Source organism: Ciconia boyciana, chromosome 5 (genome assembly GCF_034638445.1).
Source record: "Ciconia boyciana chromosome 5, ASM3463844v1, whole genome shotgun sequence".
Lineage (NCBI taxonomy): Eukaryota > Metazoa > Chordata > Aves > Ciconiiformes > Ciconiidae > Ciconia > Ciconia boyciana.
In genome coordinates, this window is record NC_132938.1 from 60,898,540 (window position 1) to 60,918,353 (window position 19,814).

General features: G+C 57.2%; 2 protein-coding genes across 7 annotated transcripts; both read left to right on the forward strand.

Annotated features, from left to right (window-relative positions):
- Positions 1-12,410: 12,410 nt before the first annotated feature.
- On the forward strand, positions 12,411-18,441 carry LOC140652167 (sulfotransferase 1 family member D1-like). Of its 6 annotated transcripts, XR_012042676.1 has the most exons (10): positions 12,411-12,738; positions 12,959-13,251; positions 13,325-13,450; positions 13,558-13,655; positions 13,752-13,878; positions 13,978-14,072; positions 14,156-14,336; positions 14,461-14,537; positions 17,978-18,128; positions 18,317-18,441. XR_012042676.1 is itself a non-coding variant. In XM_072862568.1 (9 exons), the coding sequence occupies exons 2-9, from the start codon at positions 13,107-13,109 to the stop codon at positions 18,059-18,061; spliced, it is 933 nt and encodes a 310-aa protein (XP_072718669.1). In that variant the 5' UTR covers positions 12,411-12,738; positions 12,959-13,106; the 3' UTR covers positions 18,062-18,160. The 6 variants fall into 6 exon arrangements, 5 of the variants coding, with proteins under 5 accessions (XP_072718669.1, XP_072718668.1, XP_072718670.1 ...); XM_072862568.1 differs by lacking the exon at positions 18,317-18,441 and having other exon boundaries at positions 17,978-18,160; XM_072862567.1 differs by lacking the exon at positions 18,317-18,441 and having other exon boundaries at positions 14,156-14,537; positions 17,978-18,024.
- Positions 18,386-19,718, forward strand: LOC140652516 (sulfotransferase 1B1-like). The gene is made up of 5 exons (XM_072863402.1): positions 18,386-18,402; positions 18,850-18,884; positions 18,972-19,066; positions 19,144-19,324; positions 19,399-19,718. The coding sequence occupies exons 1-5, from the start codon at positions 18,386-18,388 to the stop codon at positions 19,509-19,511; spliced, it is 441 nt and encodes a 146-aa protein (XP_072719503.1). The 3' UTR covers positions 19,512-19,718.
- Positions 19,719-19,814: the final 96 nt, after the last annotated feature.

Sequence of the window (19,814 nt, forward strand, 5' to 3'; positions counted from 1 at the left end):
TTTCAGTTACGCACGTTTGTGGAGATGATCTCCAGGGATCAGATCCTCTTCCTGGCTCCGACAAGAAAGAGTCCCTCCCCGCCTGAGCCTGGAGCAGGAATGCAGGCGTGCCAGAGTAATTATACTTCTGTCTTTTTTTTAGCTCAGACTTCCTGCACAGACCAAAAAAGTAAATAAGTAGGTTAAAACCTGCTGTTAAGATTCCTTGAAACAAGGGGTGAGCTCAGCAACCACGCAGCCCCTGCCCGCTCTGCAGGGAGAGCTGGCCAGAAGGGACAAGTCATAGTGTGGGGAGGTTGTGTTGATACTCTGATAAACCCGGCTGATAGTATACCAAAAGAGACCAAGCGCTGCCTGTCACAGTCATCAGAGGTGTGGCTTGGCTGTGCCCAAGCAAACATTCTTGCTGGGCAGGGAATCAATGAACCCATGACTAGACGGCTCCTCCTTCCAAAGAGGAAAACTTTGATGATCAAAAGCCTGCCTGCCTCGTTTTACCAAAGAAAGATGGGGAGGGCTTTTGGCTCTGCTTTTGAGGTGGGAGTGGGAATTTTGGGGTGCTCCCGTTCATCAAAGGCAGCCTCATGGCAAGTCAAGGGAGTGCAAGTAGTGCAGCGCGTTTGAAGAAAGACAACTTGGATGGTCAGGAGCTGAGGCAGCTCCCAGTCTGACACATCTTGCTGATGCACTTTGCTCAGGCAGTGAGCCTGGCATGGGACATCCCTGTCTGACAGGATGAAGTGGATGGGGAGAGGGAGCACCCCTGTTCCTGCCCGGGATGCCAGGTGGTGTCTGGTGCATGCTGGCAAGGTACTAACACCCACACAGCTATGCTTTGTGCCCGTGGATTTACGTTTGCAACAGGCATTTTACTGAAAAATTGGGAGCTCTCCTGTCACTTGGGAAGGTGCCAAATGAGAAAATAGAAATGTGGACTAAAGACCTTGAAACCAACTCTTTACCTTATCTTATCTGTATAAACTTGGGGAGATCAGGAGTTTGGTTGGCAGCGCTTTTGGTGACACAGGGAAGCTGACAGCCACGTATGAAGTGCAACACCAGAGCAGGGTGGCTGGCTGGCCAGGGGCGGCAGGGGCTTTCTGACAAACTCTTGGGAAATATTGCCAGCAGCCTACAAGGAAATGAAGCTAGTGGGATTATTTGTGTGCTTCTGCACAAATCCTGGAAGTCTAAGGAACAAGCACGCTAGGACATAGCACAGTGGGTGGGAGGAAGGGGATTGGTGTGGCAGTAATGTGGAGGTACAAAGGGCACAGACAAGGCAGAAGGACCTGTGCCAGGGTGAAGTGGGAGTATATACTAAATCCTGGAGTCAAATCAATTAACCATCTCACAGGAGAGGGCCTGGATCCCTAGGGACCCAGTTGGTGGAAGAAAAGTGTTGGGAGCACCTTCAACTTCAGAGTATGACTGCTGGGCTTCTGCCAAATAAAATAAAATAACAGAGAAGGAAGTGGTAGAGGAGCCAGTGAGCGCAATACTGAAGCTTTCCAAGGAGCACAAGCACAGCGCATTTGATTAGTTGAAATGGGGTGGCACAACAGCAACCTTCATAAAGTCGGTCTGGCAGGACAATATCTGCTGCTTTGGTCCACCTTCCCCCATCTCACCCCCATGCCAGGATCAGGCAGGCTGTCCCAAGCATCCCCCCACTCTGAACATGGTTTGCCCTAAAGCTGCTGGAGACAGAGCTGGCCGGAGCCCCAGTGCAGTGAAGCCCCCATGCACTTTCAGCAGGGAGAGCTTGAAAGGAGCTTGGAGCAGCTGGAGGAGCTGTATGCAGGGAGACAAGGAGCTCCTCAAGGACCTCAAGGCATGGACAGAGCAGACCACGGTCCCAGCATAGCATTAGCTGCAGCAGAGGCCAGAAGCCAGAGTCCCTGGGAAGGTGCGGTGACCAGGAGTTGGGGATGAGCCTTCTCATTTCTGTTTTGTTCCTCTGGTTACTTTATATTTTCCCTGTTAAGAATGTTAACTTAATTCCAGAAGCATGGAGCTGCTGTTCCAAATCTGTCTTGCTTTTGTTTAAACAAACGGCTTTCTTGATTTAAAAAAAAAAGGCTTTTTGGGGAGGTGGTCTCATCTGGACAATGCCCCCAGATACTGGGGGCAATGCCCCCAGATACTCAGATACTATATGAGTATCCCCCTGATAGCAGAATTGTTCCAGCTCAGCAGCCAAAGGGGCTTGGGCTGTCCCCCAGCCATGGAGGGTGGCAGCTGTGGGAGAGGGAAGAGCATTTTGTGGGGAGGGTGTTGGTGAGCAGTCCCTCATCCCTTGAGGTACCTGAACCGTCTGTTAAACTGAAAAACTGGGGGGATACTGCTGGAGGATTGCTGTTTCAGCTTCACTGCCTCCTGCTCCTAAGCACTATCTGAAAGAGAAGCCATTTACAAACAGATCAGCGTGTCAGAAAAGCGCCTTTAACCAGAAATGGGCCCATTAAACTTTTAGTTGTGTTTTTTAACACCAGTTCAACACAGGACAGTATGAAGGGCACAAATTTTGGGGCTTATTTTAGGTAAACTGACATCTTCAGAAGGTACTTGATGTTGCTCTGATTGTAGGGAACATGGCAATGTCTTTGTCTGAGCCCAAGGTGGGTTTTGTTTGGAGAAACCACCAGGGTTGCGTCCTTTGTGGATCTGAAACAGTAACTAAAGTGGATGGTACCTCTGGGCATGGTCTGAGCTTGATGGTCTGGCAGAGATGCCTCCCACGGGCCGACAGAAATTGATCACGATGTCTAAAATTGAAGGAGCTTTTGACAAAAGAGACTTGTTGCATGCGGGGAGGTGAAACGCTTTTATTCCCTTCATGTGAGAAGGTATCATTTGTGGTTTGTGTGGGCCAAATGCCGAGTGGTTTTGTTAAACAGAGGGCACTCAACATCTTGCCCAGGGGGAAAAAAGGCCAGCCAGCTCGTCGAGGCTCTGTCTTCTGTCTCTGGATCAGCAGAATTAGTTTTTCCCCAGAAACTCTTCAAGACAGTTGCAATTCACTAGCCACAGGGGTGCTTGGAAAAGAGGATGGCCAAAACAGCTGAGCAGAGGCCACATGCAGCTCTGACTGGCAGAGTGGCTGGAACCGGCTGGAAGTGCAGATCATGAGCTCGAGTCCTGCACCCTGCCTCTTCATACAGTGGTGAGCAGCTTGAATCCACCTCACCATCACGTCAGCCCTCCTCCTCACCCCTTGGCTGCACAGGAGGTATTGGACACAGCCCAGAGTGGTTTATGTTGCAGAGTTAAAATTTGCAGTGAGCAAAGCTGCGGTGGTTAAGTGGTGTTTCTTTCCCCTTCTCTCCCGGTACTGCCTCTTGGTGCTTTACGTGCCCTTCCTCGCTCTGTCTGGGATGTGCTTCTGTCTTCAAAGGTTCCTTCTTGTAGTTTCTGTATCCAGCCTGACTCCTTCTGCCTGACCGGGTTATCTGTTTCCCCCAAAGCACTTGAGAGACAGAGATCATTTGTAATGATTGCAAGTCTTTTCCTTAGTTAAATTAGGCTTCCTGGGACATGACGCACGAGAAAACATCAGCAGAACACATGCAGCACGTCCACGCTGCTCTGGCTTCTCAGGAGTGGGAATGGCTTTGCTATGACATTTACTTAGGAGGACATGATGTGCTCTGCCGTATGCAGTGGTGACAAACTGGTCCCTCTTTCCACGCCTGGGGACACAGCGTGTTGGCAAGGTGGAATGGCGCTCGGCAAACAAGTTTCACGGTATTGATGCAGTTTTGCAGAGTTGGATCTCCTTGTAACATTGGTTGTAAGAGGAAATTTATAATGCTGTGTCACAAAGTTACCCTTTAAAGCATCAGATATTTTAACACTGGGAAATCACATAAGCATTTTGAGAGGTTTGTAGTATTTCTTTTTTAGCAGTCACTTCATTAAAGATCTTAGGAGCTGGAAGTCCTTGTACTATCATATGCTGTTCCCAAAGTTTGAATGAAAGCCATATTACCGACATTGGCCAGAAGTGTTTTTGCTGATGCTGTTCCAGATCTAAGTAGTATATTTACAGCTCAAACTTAGGGAGGCCAAGGACTGCAGTAATGGCAGTGGGACCTATGAGCAGGTAACTTGTAGGAAAACTCTGGTAGAGTTCTTGCTAAACTTTCTACTGCTTGTATTTTTTTCATGGGAGTGATAGATAGAAGCTGGTTTTGTGGAGGAATAGGAGACAAGAGTAGGAAAAATAGCAAAAATTAAGTGGAGGGAGGTGGGAAGCCAAAACAGAGCTTTTGGGGCTCTACCACTCATATATAAGATAGTTGACTTCAAAGCTGTAAGGGTAAATGCAATTCAAAGGTTAAATGACCCTTCAAAAAGCAAGGTCATACAGCATTTAAATTGCCTGCCAGAGAGCAGCCTCTTCTCTGTGCTCCTGTAAATCATCTACCATTAACAAGGGAAACATAAGTCCATGAACACACATAAAAGCGCAATCGCTTTGAGAAGAGCTGGCATGAGTTCCTGATCACATGTGCAGCAGGTGACACTTTGGCCACCAACAGGCTCATGGGACACCCCCATCTGGTAGCCCAGGCCTGGTCCTCACCATCAATGCTGCCAGCAGAGGGAAAGGTTTTCCAAGAAAACAATAGGCAATACATAGATAGGCATTTGATATGATTTACACCAATAAATCAAATAGGAGGGTGTAAAATGCAATAGTGGACAAGTTGAATGGTGGTTCTTGTGCTGATTTTCTGGGAGGCGGCTTCTTCAACCTGCTGCACACATCTCTACTGTAAATGTGACAGTAACTTTAAACTAAAAATAACCCAAGAAACTCAAAGATGAGAAGAAAAGAGAACACAAGAAAAGCTGCTTCAAAGTACAGCCTGATGAGCCAAGAGCATTTCCAAAGTAGCTTTTCCCATAAAAAGCAGATTAGAAAATGGTAGGACTATACTGCTTTGAATCAAGAGCTTCTCCTTGGAGCTGGTCTTCTGCTCGGCAACAAGTGGCTGCAGAGGCACCATCAGGAATTATTTTCCCTGCCCAAGAGGATGGGCCACGAGAGTGCAAGTGAATTTCCTTTCCCTTGCCAAACTAAGCCCTGCAGCACCGAGGAGGTATTTTGCTCAGATTTTGCTGGATTTCTCCAGTTCCAGCCACTCCATTGCCATCACCTCCCTGCCAGACTTCAGGAAGGGCTTTCTGATTTTTTGCAGAAGTTGAAGCAAAGCAGAATTACCAAACCCACCTCAAATCAGTGCAGCCAAAGGTAATTGCTCCCCAGACCTTGCTCTCAGTGCACAAGCCTTCATGGGTTAACTGTCACACATGGGTTCATAAAATGCACTTTTGTTAGAAAACATTTATGTTAGCAGCTGCACCGGCAAGGTTACTACCAAAATATCCTTCTGGGCTTCAGGTTTTTTACAGTCTCTGTTGGTTGGTGGTTTTTTTCTTTTGTTGTTGGTTTTGTTGTTTTTGTTGTTTGGTTTTCTTTTGGTTTGGTTTTTTAATCCTCATCCTGTTCTAAATAGGGGAGTGATTCATTCCTCTCTTTCTGTTTAATTTTGCTTCAGCCTACTGTTTTCTGTTTCAGATGGAAGGAAAACGCCTGGTTCAGCTATAACAGAAGGAAAATATGATGGTATAAGCTTGGCCCTTGGAAGGCGGAACTAGACCTGTTTGTATCTCATTTAGCATAAATAAATTCTGTGTAAGGCTGACATATAACACTTGAAAGAACAAAACCAATGAAGTCACCACAACGTGAACTACCTTGAAATTACCTATAGCTGAACTGACTTGCCCTATAGGTCCCTGATTTTGCTGAAGGGGGCAGCAGTTATCTTATAGCAGACACAAACGGATGGGGAAGGCAATAAGGAAAAATAATTTGATACAGCAGCAGTTACTGAACACAGTTTGAGGCTATACGGCTCTACTTTCAAGAAAAAGGTTTCTTCCCTGCTAGAATTAAGTACAAATACTTCTTGATCTAGACATAGTGAGAATTATCTTCCTATATCAAAATTAATTAGGGAATTACTACTGAAAAGGTCAGTGTGGTGAAAAGGGTGAGGGCTTCTATAGGTTAACACACAGGATCAGCTACCCAACCAAATCCAGCCACTATAAGAAAGGAGTTCTACTAACCATGACACCTAATTTAGTCTGTTTGCAGGTTTTGAACAACTTTGGGCAACAAAAGCTTTGGGGTTTTTTTGAAACGCAAACGGCAATATTTATATTTGCTAATTATACTGAATGGCTTTGCCCGGGGAAAGACTGTTCTTGCAAGTGGGAAGGAAGCAATTATGAGTAGCACTAGGCATGGACACAAAGCTGCCGTTTACATTTTCCACGTAGTTATTCACTCGACTGAGCCCACAGTTGTTCTGCACTGATGTAGTTGTGCCACTGGAAGCCATAGGGCAAATGGGGAAGCGTTGGGCCAGGAGCAGCTCTGAGCCTCTCAGCCCTGGCGAGCATAAGGGCTATGCTGGTGGGACTGGGGCTGTCCCAGCTCTTCAGTGTGGACTGCCCTGGGGGGAGAAGTGCACCCCGACAAGTCTGATCCAGTCCCAAGCCTCTCTGATTTCAGAAATGATTTGCTGTTAATGCATTGCTTGGGCATTGCAGAAATGCAGGATAAAACACAAGTCATGTGTTGATATAAATTCTGTGAGGAGAAGGAAGGACATTTAGTTCTTGCCTATAACTATAAACTGCTTTTAAAACTACAGGCATTTATTAAATTGCATGTGCTACTGAGGGGAACAAATTATTTGTGTGAAGACGAGGCACCCAGAAGGCAGGGATCTGAGTGTGTGTCTTCCCCCAGGGGACTCTTGGCGGGGACAAAAAGGGAATAGTGGGAGAGGGAAAATGTGGTGAGAGGCAGGTAATGAGGTGGAGGGGGCAGATGATGGGTGAGGCAGAAGCTGTTCTGGAGGACTGAAGAGATGGAAATAATTTTTCTCTTGCAAATAAAGTATGTTGCATACCTGTTGATCTCCCCTCTCTGTTAGGCCATGTGTGACACCCCTTGTTTGCCTGGATTTGGTGCTCGATGCACAGCCCTGATTGCTGTTGAAATGATTGAATCCGTCGACCAAGAAGCGTAAAGATGCCATGGTGTTCTGGCCAATTCTTGGAAGAATGGTTATGAAAGCAGGTCTGCTCCCGTTTCTGCTTGAATCGCTCAGGAAGATGAAAGCATCACACCACTTCAGCAGTGCTGGGTGTCCCCCATGTGTGTCCCCATGTCACCAGCAGCCCTTTGCAAGGGACTGGTCCCAGCAGCCCTCCCTTCCCCCCGGCACACATTTGTTCCCACGCCTTCCCTGTCCTCACCCGGCCCCTCGCACCTACCTCTGTCACCCCATGGTCTCGGGAATGGCTTCCTGGGCTCCTACCTCACTGAGTCGCTCTCCCCATCTGTTTTTTCACAAGGAAGCCCCAGCAAGGGGCAGAGCCCAGCCTGGAGCTGCCCAAGGGGCTGTCCTTGTGCCAGCCCCATGCCACGGTGCTGGGGTGCCGAGGCCCAAAGCCCGGGGCATTGGTATTGGCATCCCACCTTACCAGGCCCCTCCAGCTTGCTGCCCGCTCCTGTGCCTGTGGGTTCCCCCCCTTTTCTCCAGCTGTGGTCTCTGCTACTGTCAGGAGTGCTGCAGGGTTTTCAGCCCATCCCCAGGGAATGTCCCGGCTGATGCCTGCAGCTCATACCTTGTGTCTGCATCCTGGAGCTGATTTTGGGGCAATGGGTCTCCCTGGCCCCGGCCCAGTGGTGAGAAGTGCTGGGAAGGATGCTCGAAAGGGTTCAGGGGAGAGAGACCCTCCAGGTGGGGAGGGTTTGGGCCATGGGTCCTGTGCCTGGAGTGCCCAGGGAGCCGAGAGTGCAGTTTCTCTCCGATCCCGCTCCGCACTGAGGCAACCCACGTGGACCTTGTTCCCGCAGCTCTGGGATGAGACCCCAGCGACCAGCATGGTCCATAGAGCATCCTGCCGCAGGGTGAGGAGAGGGTCTGGGCAATGCCCTGCCGTGCCCTGGCAGTGGGGTGCTGCTGGGGGGTGCCCAGGGAGATGAGAGAGGACCGGAGGACGCTTGGGCTGCAGTCATGCTTGCCTACAGCAGAAGTTGTCCTAGGCAAGGTGGAGGCCAGGCAGGAGTGGGATGGGGGCGACGGGCAGGAGTGGCTTGGGGGCTGGGGAGAAGCAAGGTGGGGACCGGGACGGGGGCACCCATGTGAAACCCTGCCAGAGGTGGGGGGCCGGTCACGTTGGTACCTGAAGCTTGGGAGGACAGCATGCACTAGGCCAAACTCAATGTCTGAGATAGTCTCTGGGGGAAAAGGCACTTTTCACACCGTCTTTGTGTGTCCAGCTCTCTATTTGAGGTGTGTACAACAGCTGGAATAGTCATTAACTCATTAGTCCATATTTAGACAATGTACAATTCAAGTTATGACAGTGATTGATTTATGACCCTGTCAAAAGCCGAGATCATTTGAACAAGCACAAGCTGTAATTAACCAGAGCAAAAATGAACTGGAGCTGGAGCCACAGACCAACTGGAGATGGAACCGAACTGGAGCTGCAAATAAGCTGGAGCCAAAATGAAGCTGGAGAAGATGAAACCCAACTGGAGCTTTGATGCTGGAAGCAAGAACAAGCTGGAGCTGTGCATGAGCTGGACCTGAAACAAACTGGGGGCAGAAACAAATGACCCGAAGTTGCAAATGAGCTGGAGGCGTCCACAAGCTGGACCTGAAATGAACTGGAGCTGCAACTAGCCAGAGCCGTCCACGAGCTGGAGCCATAAACCAACTGGAGCCGTTCACGAGCTGGAACAGAAACAGAACGGGTGCAGAAACAACATGTGCTGGTTTTGGCTGGGCTGGAGTTAATTTTCTCTATAGTAGCTAGTATGGGGCTATGTTTTGGATTTGTGCTGAAAACAGTGTTGATAACACACTGATGTTTTAGCTGTTGCTAAGTAGTGCTTACACTAGTCAAGGACTTTTCAGCTTCCCATGCTCTGCCAGGCGCACAAGAAACTGGGAGGAGGCACAGCTGGGACAGCTGACCCCAACTGACCAAAGGGCTGTTCTGTACCATATGACGTCATGCTCAGCATATAAAGCTGGGGAAGAAGAAGGAAGGGGGGGATGTTCGGAGTGATGGCATTTGTCTTCCCAAGTACCCGTTATGCGTGATGGAGCCCTGCTTTCCTGAAGATGGCTGAACACCTGCCTGCCCATGGGAAGGAGTGAATAAATTCCTTGTTTTGCTTTGCTTGTGTGCGCAGATTTTGCTTTCCCTATTAAACTGTCTTTATCTCAACCCATGAGTGTTCTCACTTTTACCCTTCTGATTCTCTCCCCCATCCCACCAGGGGGGAGTGAGCGAGCGGCTGTGTGGGGCTCAGTTGCTGGCTGGGCTTAAACCACGACACAAAACAAAACAAGGCAGAAGCAACCGACCTGAAGCAGCAGCCAGGCTAGAGCTGCAAAGTCCTCGCAGCTTCTCTGGGTGGGCAGGTGCAGGCAGGGCTGTCCCCAGCCAAGAGTGGGGCCACGAAGAGGGCAGGCAGCAGCATTGTCCCCAGCGCAGGCAGCCCGGCTTCTTCCTGGGGGATCCACACCCCACGTGGGTCTCTCCGGCAGCAGTGGCGTGGGGCTCTCCTGGCGTGGCTGGGGCTCCTCCATCCATCCGTCCGCCCGTCTGTCTGTCCGTCCTTGCGCAGGAAGAGATGTGGGACGGTCAGAGCTCCCAGTGGCACGGCACAGCCCAAAGAGCCCCCGGAGCTGCTGCCCCTGCAAACCCTGCTGCCTCCCAGGCACAGGCAGCTCTTCCCGGCCCCTTCCCAGCACTTTTGGCAGCAGCTCCCCAGTGCCGTGCACCCGCAATGGGAGGGGAAGGAGAAACACCGGGACACCAGAAACCTCCCGTTTCTCCCCAGGAGAGTGCCAGGATCTGGCTTAAAACCCACCCACCCCGTGCAGCAGCAGCGGCACAGACTGATGACCAGCAGCCCCAGGCTGGGGCTGGCACCGCACCAGTGCCACTGGGATCTGAGCCGGACCCCGCCAGCGCCTGCCAGCCCCGAGGGACGTGCACCAGCACCCGCATGACCCACTGGTGCTGCCCCACCAGCACCGGGACCCCTCCTTCCCCCCAAGGGCCCCGCAGGGAGCCCTGCCGGGGGACAGCACCCACCCTCCCTGTCCCTCGGCCGCCCCGCCGGCACGACAAGGGGCAAAGCCAAAAGGCCCCGAGCACGAAACCGCTCCCCGAGCTCCGGCCAGGCCGGGCTCCCCACGCCTGCTCAGCCCCAGCAACCCCGGGGCACGGCAGCCTCCGGCTCCCACGTCCAGGGACGTGACCCGTGACCCCTGCCCGCCCCTCTGTCCCCAGGGACCCCGCAGGGACTCGGCCCCTCCTGCGGCACCGGAGATCCCCCGGGCCCCGCCGGCACGGCCGGGCACCCTGGTCCCACCACACGGCTCTGCTCGGTCGCCGCCTCGGGGCACGCTCCTCACCGGACACATCCTCCCCACCAGCATCTCCCCACCAGTGCTCATCGCCTCGGGGCCGTGGTCCTCGCCCAGGCGCTGGGATGAGCCTTCCCCACGCTTCGGCACAGCCACACGGCCTCGCCTGTGCCGCCAACACCTCCCGAGGGACCGGCAGCACCGGGACAGCTGTCGCTCCCCGTGCCCGGCCAGGCCGGCTTCACCGTGTCACCGACGGGGCTGCAGGAGCCGCTGCACATCCCTGGAGCAGCCTCCGCTCCCACCGCAGCACGTTTTGAGCTGAAAAGAAGGTTCTCAGTAAAAGCAGGGCGTTCACAGGGCCCAGAGCCACCCCAGGCCCCGCTGTGGCAGCGCCCGACGCTGCTGGCTCCGGCCCTTGGGCATCGCCTGCGAGGGTGACTCCGGGCAGGGCCGAAGGGCTGAACCCCGGCGGAAACCGGTTCCCCCCAGCAGCAGCTCCCACGCTCACCGGTTCGAGCTCTCCCCGGCTCTACAGAGCCAGCGCCAGGCCAGAGGGGTTTGTCCTGCCGGCAGTTGCTCTGGAAAAGAGCTGGGGAGAAGAAACCAGCCGGCACCTGCACCGGGAGGAGGGAGCCCGGTGGCAGGAGGGGTCACCGGCCACCCCGGGAGACCCCCAGCCCTGCCGGGTCCTCTTCTCCCCCAGGGGACGTGGCTGGGAGTCAGGACCGGGAGCTGCTGGCATGACTGAGCTGGGGCTGATCCTGTGGTGGAAATCCGGAGCTGCCGGGGACCCCCAGCCCTGAAGGCCGAGCTGCAGCTGCTGCCCCCCGAGAGGGGACCCCAGAGAGTCGGTGCTGAAACCCGCCGGGAAAGTCGCCGGGCCCCATGGGGGATCCCGCACCGGGGGGAGAGGAAAACAAACCCCTCGTCGGCGGCTGCCCCGGTGGAGAAGTGGAGCAGGAACCGAGTGCAGGAGCGCAGGCAGCGCAGGCAGCGCAGGCCGGGCAGGCAGCGCAGCCACGGCAGCTCCCGGAGCCCTGCGGCCGCGAAACCCGGCGGGCAGCAGCCAGCGCCGCGCCGGCCCAGCGTCACCCGTGGGTCCTGGGAAGAGGCCCCAGCCGAGAGCCGGGGGTCCGGCCCCGGGAGGGGATGGGGGCAGCACCACGCTGCCTGTGGGCAGAGGCAGGGCCCGCACCGACACCCCGGCAGCTGCCTGCAGGCAGGGCACGGACCCGAGCTTCAGGCAGCACCTAACGGGCAGCGGCCGCTGCCCCGCCTCCCGCACCGGAGCCAGCGAGCGGGGGGAGAAGGGAGGAAACGGCCCCGGTTTGCTCCATTTTCACCCGGTTTCTCCCGTTTCCCTCGCCCGGCCCCGTCCCGGGACCCTGAGGCCGCCAGGGGCGGCCGGGAGACGGCGTCGCCCCCGGTTCCCGCCCGCCGGCTGCGGCCGTCCCGCGCCGGGACCGTGACAGCCGCGGCCGGAGCCGCCCCGGAGGAGCCCCGGGGAGACGGGACACCCGGGCCCAGCGCGGCTGCAGCCGGTGCCCAGCATAACAGCACCCCGGCCCCGGGCCGGAGCGCGCTCTGGGGCGCCGATGTCCGCTCGGCCCCGGGCAGAGAGACGCGGCCGCGGCACCGGGAGCAGCCGTGGCGGGGAAGCAGCCCCAGCACGGTCCCCGGGCCGCCCGGTGAGGGCCCCGAGGGTCCCGGGCCCAGCAGGGCCCCCGCTGCCCGCAGACCCGGGACCCCGCTCCCGCCGCCGCTGCGCTTCCCCCGCCGGTCCCGCGGCGGCGGCGCCCCCTGGCGGCCGCGGGACGGCACCGCAGCCACCCGGTACCGGCACCGGTGACACCATCGTGGCCCCCGGGCGCGACCCACCAGGCCCCTTCTGCCACAACCCTCCTGCCCTCGCCCCACGGGACCCTTGCCCTCCCTGCCGGGCTACTTGCCCACGTGCCTGCCTATCATAAGGCTCCAGCCGCCCCTCCCTTGCCAGGGCCCAACTGGGAGTGGGGTCCGGGGGGCCCCACAGGCTCCCGCCGCTCACCCCGATGCCTCCCCGGGGATGCCCACCCCAAAACTGCCCCACGCCTCAGCCGTCGGCCCTTTAAGCCTGCTTCCCAGCCCCCGTGCCCCTTGGCCGAGCCGGCTTTCGTTAGCCATTACCGCTTGGGGAGGGGCGGGAGGGCGGAGGCGCCGAGGCTCCCGGAACCAGCAGCGCTGCCGACCAGCGCCCGCAGGACCCCGGCAGGTACGGCCGGCGGGGATGGGGGGCCCCGTGTGGCAGAGCTGTCCCCGCGGTACCCATTAAAGGGGATGAAGCGGGGAGAGAAGCGCGGCCGGGCGGGAGGGAGGAGAGGCGATGCCGGGCGGGAGGAGAGGCGATGCCGGGCTCCGTTCCCGGCCCCTCACGGCCCCCTCGGCCCTAGGGCACGGCCGGCACCAAACGTTTCGCGGCGGTGTCCTGCCAGGGAACGCGGCATCCCCGGGTCCGGGCTGGACTTCGCCTGACGCGGCGCGGCCCCGGGCACGGTCCCGCCCCAGGATCCAGCCGGTGCCGAGGTGGAGGCGGCTGCCGGCAGGGAGGAGAGCCAGCGCCGCGGGGACCCGCCGTCGGCCATGGGGAAGGAAGACGTGGGCAGGGAGGAGCTGGGCAGCCTCCACGGCATCCCCCTCTACAAGTGCTTCGTCGAGGGCTGGCCACAGGTGGAGGCTTTCCAAGCCCGGCCAGATGACCTGCTCATCGCCACCTACCCCAAATCGGGTGAGTGGCCCTGAGGAAGGGTGCAGGGGGACGGGGGGACGCCAGCCCTTGCAACGCTGTCCCTGTGCTGCAGGCACGACGTGGCTGAGCGAGATCCTGGACATGATCTACCACGACGGTGATGTGGAGAAGTGCCGAAGGGATGCCATCTTCAACCGGGTGCCCTTCCTGGAAATGAAGGCCCCCGAGATGCCGAGCGGTGAACCTCCTAGCCCTGCTGCCCCCTCGGGTTGGGCGGGGAGGGAGCTGAGCGGAGGTGGGGGTGAGGGTGCTGGGGCTCACACCACTAAGCCCCCTGTCCTGCAGGTGTCGAGCTGCTGGAGAAAACCCCATCCCCGCGGCTAGTGAAGACCCATCTCCCAGTCCAGCTCCTCCCGACCTCCTTCAGGGACAAGGACTGCAAGGTAACACTGCAGGTGCCCCCCGCCTCTCTCCCCGTCCAGGTGGCAGGGAGAAGGCATCACTCTGCACTCCCCAACCATATCCTCGGCTGTCCCCAGGTCATCTACATGGCCCGCAACCCCAAGGATGTTGTCGTCTCCTACTACTACTTCTACCAGATGGCCAAGATGCACCCCGACCCCGGCACGCTGGGCGAGTTCCTGGAGACCTTCATGGCTGGCAAAAGTGGGGGCTGAGCCCCAGGGTGCCCACCCCGAAACGCCGGTGGGGAAGGTGTCCCCCACCATCTCGCTTTTTGGCTAACCCCTTGATTGCATCCCGCAGCGGCCTACGGGTCCTGGTATGAGCACGTGCAGGGCTGGTGGGAGAAGAAGCAGGAGAAGCAGCTCCTCTACCTCTTCTATGAGGACATGAAGAAGGTGAGGGTGGGATGGAGGGGAGGGCACCCCGGTTGCTCCCCCCCAGCCTCTTTGGCAGCCTCTCCATGTCAGCTGCCCCTCAGGACCCGCGGCGGGAGGTGGAGAAGATCCTGCAGTTCCTGGGCAAGGAGGTGGCGGAGGCAACGCTGGCGAAGATCCTCCACCACACCTCCTTCCAGGTGATGAGGAAGAACCCTGCTGCCAACTACGAGACCATGCCCACCACCCTGATGGACCACAGCCTCTCCCCCTTCCTCCGGAAAGGTGGGGTTTGGCCAGTGGAGGAGGGCTTCGGAGGGCTGTTCTCGGGCTGTATTGCAGCTCCCATCCATGGCTGCAAATATTTTCGGGGTGTCAGGATTTGCCTCACCCACTTTCTTGCCCCCAGGGATCTCCGGGGACTGGAAGAACCACTTCACCGTGGCCCAGAACGAGCGCTTTGACCAGCACTACCAGGAGCACATGGTGGGCTCCGACCTCTGCTTCCAGATGGAGGCATGAGGGCATCATTCCCCTTCCCGGGGGGGCTACGCTTCTCCCCACTCCCCCGGCAGGGAGGGTGGGTCCAGACAGAGCATCCTCATGCTGATTCACTTTTCCCCCTGCAATAAATTGGGATAACTGGAGGGCAAGCCATTGCCTGTGAGGAAAGGTGTGGGGGGCTGAACCTCCCAAATCCCATGCTCAGCGGGCGGGAGGGTGGGCGCATGCAGTGGATTTTTAGGCAGTGGTGGTTGGGCATCACCAGGGGCGAGCATCCTCCGAAAAAACACCGCTGGCCCCTGACACCTTGGGCTGTCCCAGCCCTATCCTACCAAGGCACCTGAAGGGAGCAAAGATCAGCAAAGAGCAGAAAAAACCCAAAGCGCTGGCGAACCTGCTGACCCTGCAGCTCTTGCGTGCATAGGAGTTTTCATGCCTCTGGGTTGTGGCAAGTTTCTTGACAGAGTGGGTGGTGGCAGGGCTTGCCCCAGGCTTCCTGGCCCAGCTGGAGCTTGCCAGCCCGTGGTTTGTGGAGCAAAGATTAAGGGAAAGACCTCCCTGACGGCTTATTGCCGCGCTCGGCAACATCACTGTCCTTGCCGGTGGGGAATCCACCCTGCAACCTCCAACCTGGCTGTGTCAAGCCCTTACTCGGGGATGACTGGAGCAAACCAGTCCCCTCCCACTGGGGGCAAGGGTTTGCTTTGGAGCCCCAAATTCCCCAGTTATACTCTGTTTCCAGCCTGTTCTTGAGTTTTGTGCTATTTTGGCTGGGATAGAATTAATTTTCTTCATAGTAGCTAGTATGGGGCTATGGTTTGGATTTGTGCTGAAAAGTGTTGATTGATAACACAGGGATGTTTTAGTTACTGCAGAGCAGGGCTTACACAGAGTCAAGGCCTTTTCTGCTTCTCACCCCACCCCACCAGCGAGTAGGCTGGGGGTGCACAAGGAGTTGGGAGGGGACACAGCTGGGACAGCTGACCCCAACTGACCAAAGGGATATTCCACACCATAAGGTGTCATGCTGAGCATATAAAGCTGGGGGAAGAAGAAGGAAGGGGGGGATGTTCGGCTAGGGTTAAACCACAACAAGTTTCCAGGATTGCAGCTTTTTGGCAAGGCAGTCTCATGGGGTTGTTTCATCCCCAAAGAGATGCAACCTGGATCTGACTCCTAAAGAGCAGCAGCACTGTGAGGGAAGCTCTCCCATAGGAGTAAATCCTTTCCATGCATTTATTTAAATGCCGATGGAGACCTCTGTACTTCTCCAGCTCCTGGCTTTGCCTGCAGGGTTTGGACACGCAGCCAATTTTGCTGGCATATGGACAGACGGATGGGCAGGGAGGGCATGTCCCTGCCTGCAAAACACCCAAACGCCTGACATGGCGTGTCGTGCCTCACTGGGAACTCGGCCATGGGGACAAATCAGGGACGTTTTTCTCAAGGTTGCAAACTGGCAAGCTGCTCCCCCTGCCCAGCTGCCATGTCTCCTGCCCACCCCACTCCCTCCTAGCTTGCTTTCACCCATGGGAAGCAGCTAAGGAGGAGCATTTCACCACCACCGGCACCTTTAAACCCTTTTCCTAGAAGCACGGTATCGGCTGCACTCCTGCTTTGCAACCCTGCAAACTTTGGACCCGTGTTTTTGAATGCCTTGGCGGGGGTGGGGGTGGGGTGACCAAAGCCTGACCCCACGTCCCACTAGCGAGCTCTGTGCCAGTGGAGGACCTGGGAATGTCTACGGGTATTACCCCCAGATGGGGACAGGGTGATGTTCAGACCCCCCGGGACGTGGGTTGGGATTTCCTCGTGCGTTTGCCTCTGCGGGCACAGGGGAAAGCTGTGATTTCCCTCCCTCCGCCATCTGGGTGTTTACCGGGGGGTGCTGAGCACGGCACAGCTCATCACAGGTGTCTGGGGATGGTCCCTAGAGGGGCTGCATCCCCATCCCCGCTTGACCCTTCCCTGCTCTCCTCCCTCTGCAGTGCCGGGACCAGGTCGCCAATGACATCCCCCGGTCTCCATCAGGGCCAGGCACCTCCCTGCACCTCCATCTTCCATGCGGGGAAGGGAAAATAACAAACCCACCCCCGCCAAGATGCGCGCAAAGCTTTGCCTCCTCCCTGCCAGAGCGCCCGATGAAGAGGCAGGTAACAGGGAGATCCCGGTAATGGGCCAGGGGCTCGGCCTGTTTCAGGGCGCCCCAGCCTCACAAGCATAGGGCCTGCATGGGTGGGCATGGGGGGTTTGGAGGGGCTCGGTGTCCCTGCAAGCCCCTGGGAGACAGAGGCCAGCCACAAAGCTGCTCTCCAAAAATCACAGCGTGAGGGTTTTGCAGCCGGCATCTCCAGCGTTTCTGTCCCAGCCGGCAGGTGGAAAGGTTTCCCGGGGAGAGTCCTGTGAGCCTCACCCTTCCCATCTCCTTCAAACCCTCACATAGCCCCCTGTTGTGGTGTAAGCCCAGCTGGCAACCAAGCCCCACACAGCTGCTCACTCTCCCTCCTCCCGCATGGGGTGCGGGAGAGAATTGGAAGGGCAAAAGTAAGAAAACTCATCAGTTGAGATAAGAACAGTTTAATGGGGGGGGGGGGGGGCAAGTAATGAAAAGAAAAACAACAAAAGAGAAAGAGAGGAACAAAATCCAGGAAAAACAAGTGATGCAACTGCTCACCACTTGCTGACCGATGCCCAGCCAGTCCCCGAGCAGCAATCACTTTCCCCAGACCAACTCCCCTCAGCTTATATACTGAGCATGACGTCATATGGTCTGGAATAGTCCTTTGGTCAGTTTGTGTCAGCTGTTCTGGCTGTGCCCCCTGCCAGCTTCTTGTGCACCTCCTCACTGGCAGAGTATGGGAAGCTGAAAAGTCCTTGACTTAGTATAAACACTGCTCAGCAAGAACTAAAACGTCAGTGTGTTATCATGTTATTCTCATACCAAATCCGAAACAGCACTATACCAGCTACTAGGAAGAAAACTAACTCTATCCCAGCTGAAACCAGGACACCGCCCCGCAAGCAGGGCTTCCCCATGCTGCCGTGCAACAGAGAGCTGGGATAAAAAACAGCCCAGGGCAGGGCAAAAAGCAGCCTGAATCCCCAGACAGCAAAGCCCCTGCGAGCTTTTACATCCCAGGAACAGTGCTGCCAGCTTCGTATGGGCAGCTGCCCACTGCCTGCGCTGACCTGAGCCCCCCAGGGCTGGCTGTGCCCGTCCACGCTCCCTGCACCACCAGCCAGCCCCAAAATCCCCACGGGAGGCAGGTGCCACCTCCCAGGGTGCCAGCAAGCAGGGCACGGTTTCCTTCCTGCAGCCGGGATGGCTGGGCTCAGCAGAGATTTTGGGGACTCGGGGGGATGAGGTGGCCCCGTGATGCTCCCTGCTGCCAGCCAGCCCCCCTGCACATTCCCATTCCCAGCAAGATGGCCGATTCAGACACCTGCCTGCGTCAGCCCTGGCGCACAGTGCATGGCATCCCTATGGTCAGCACCTTCACCCATGACTGGGACCGGGTTGACACCTTCCAAACTGCTCCGAAGACATCGTGGTGGTCACCTTCCCCAGATCCGGTGAGCATCCCTGGGCATCGGAGAGAGGCTGTGCTCGGGAAGGAGGCACCAGCCTGTAGGCCCCCGGGCTGGGAAATGGGGAGATGCCGAAAGGCAATGCTGTTGGACGGTGCCCCTCTGGTACCTGAGATGGGGCTCCAGTGGGAATGGCACCAGCCAGATGCCTGACTTCTCCTGACCTGACCCAGGCAGCACCTGGGTCAGTGAGATCGTGGACATGACGCTGAAAGGCAACGACCCTGAAAAATGCAAGCGGGATGCCATCGTCAACCAGGTGACCATGCTGGAGTTCACTGCCTCTGGGAAGATGCCGGCACGTAGCATGGTGGCAGGGGGTAGCGGGGAGCAGCGGGTCCCATATGGGGGGCAGGCTTGGTTTGGGGCGGCCACCCCATCAGCAGTGGGAATGCTCCTGGGGGAAATCTTCTTTGCAGGCACAGAGCAGCTGGAGGCCATGGCATCCCCTGACATGAATAAGGCCCAGATCCCAGCCCACATCTTGCCCAAATCCTTCTGGGAAAGCTGCTGAAGGGTAACAGGCTGGAGGGGACACACACCTGAAGGGACCCAGCAGAGATAAGGGGGGGACGTGCCCCGCTGGGACCTTAGAAGTCCCCACGTGTCACCAAGCTCTCTGCAGATGATCTACATGGGGTGCAACACCAAGGACGTGGCTGTCTCCTTCTACCACTTTGACCTGATGAACAAGCTGCACTCACAGCCTGGGATGTGGGCCCGGAACCACGGACAGCAGAGGTGGGACAGGGCATCCATGGGTGGATGTGGGGACCCTGTGGGGTGCTGTCACCCACTGACACACCCCTGGCTGCTGTCCCCACACAGTGGCATATGGCTCCTGGTACGACCACGTCAAGGACTACTGGGAGCGGAGGAAGGATCACCCCATCCTCTACCTCTTCTACGAGGACTTGAAGGAGGTGAGGGGCCTGGGTGGATGGTGGTGTGGAGTCTGGGGGCATGGCAGGAGGGGTGAGCATCAGCCCGTGTCTCGCAGGACCTCCGCCGGGAGATTGCCAAGGTGGCCCAGTTCCTGGGGCGGGAGCTGCCGGAAGCGGCGTTGGACACCATCACCCGACACACGTCCTTTGAGGCCATGCGGGACAACCCCACCGCCAACTACAGCATGGTGCCTTCCCACCTCATGGACCAGGGCGTCTCCCCCTTCATGCGCAAAGGTGAGCGGCTCCGGGGGGCTCCCGGTGCATCGTCCCCCCGGGCCCCCGCTGAGCCCTGTCTCGCCCGGCCCCAGGCACTGCTGGAGACTGGAAGAACCACTTCACCGTGGCCCAGAGCGAGAGCTTCGACCAGGACTACGTGCAGAAGATGTCAGGCACCAACCTGCGCTTCCGCACCCAGATCTGAGGAGGCGCCGCCGGACGCCCTCCAAATCCGACCTGTGCTGATGGCACCGCTGCCATGCCAGAGGCTCCTTCCCCTCTCCTGGGACTGCTGGAGAGAAATAAAATGTCCCCCCTGCCCCTCCACGGGATGCTCACTGCCCTGCGCCTGCGCTGAGTCCCCAACCCAGCCGTCCCTCCAGGGCCGCTGGCCTCTCCTCGGGTTGGGGACAAGCCGGGGCCTCCCCAGTCCCCTCGGCCGCCGTGGCAGGGGGACTGCCACTGGCAGCCCACGGGATGGCAGAGGATTTCGGCAAAAACACGTGTG

Bases quoted from the DNA above. Each gene is read 5' to 3' on its own strand.
- LOC140652167 (XM_072862567.1), top strand. From the start codon at position 13,107: ATGGGGAAGGAAGACGTGGGCAGGGAGGAGCTGGGCAGCCTCCACGGC. The intron at 13,879-13,977 runs GTGGGGGCTGAG...TGCATCCCGCAG, and splicing joins GACCTTCATGGCTGGCAAAA to CGGCCTACGGGTCCTGGTAT. The intron at 14,073-14,155 runs GTGAGGGTGGGA...GCTGCCCCTCAG, and splicing joins TCTATGAGGACATGAAGAAG to GACCCGCGGCGGGAGGTGGA.
- LOC140652516 (XM_072863402.1), top strand. The intron at 18,885-18,971 runs GTGGGACAGGGC...GTCCCCACACAG, and splicing joins CGGAACCACGGACAGCAGAG to TGGCATATGGCTCCTGGTAC. The intron at 19,325-19,398 runs GTGAGCGGCTCC...GCCCGGCCCCAG, and splicing joins CTCCCCCTTCATGCGCAAAG to GCACTGCTGGAGACTGGAAG.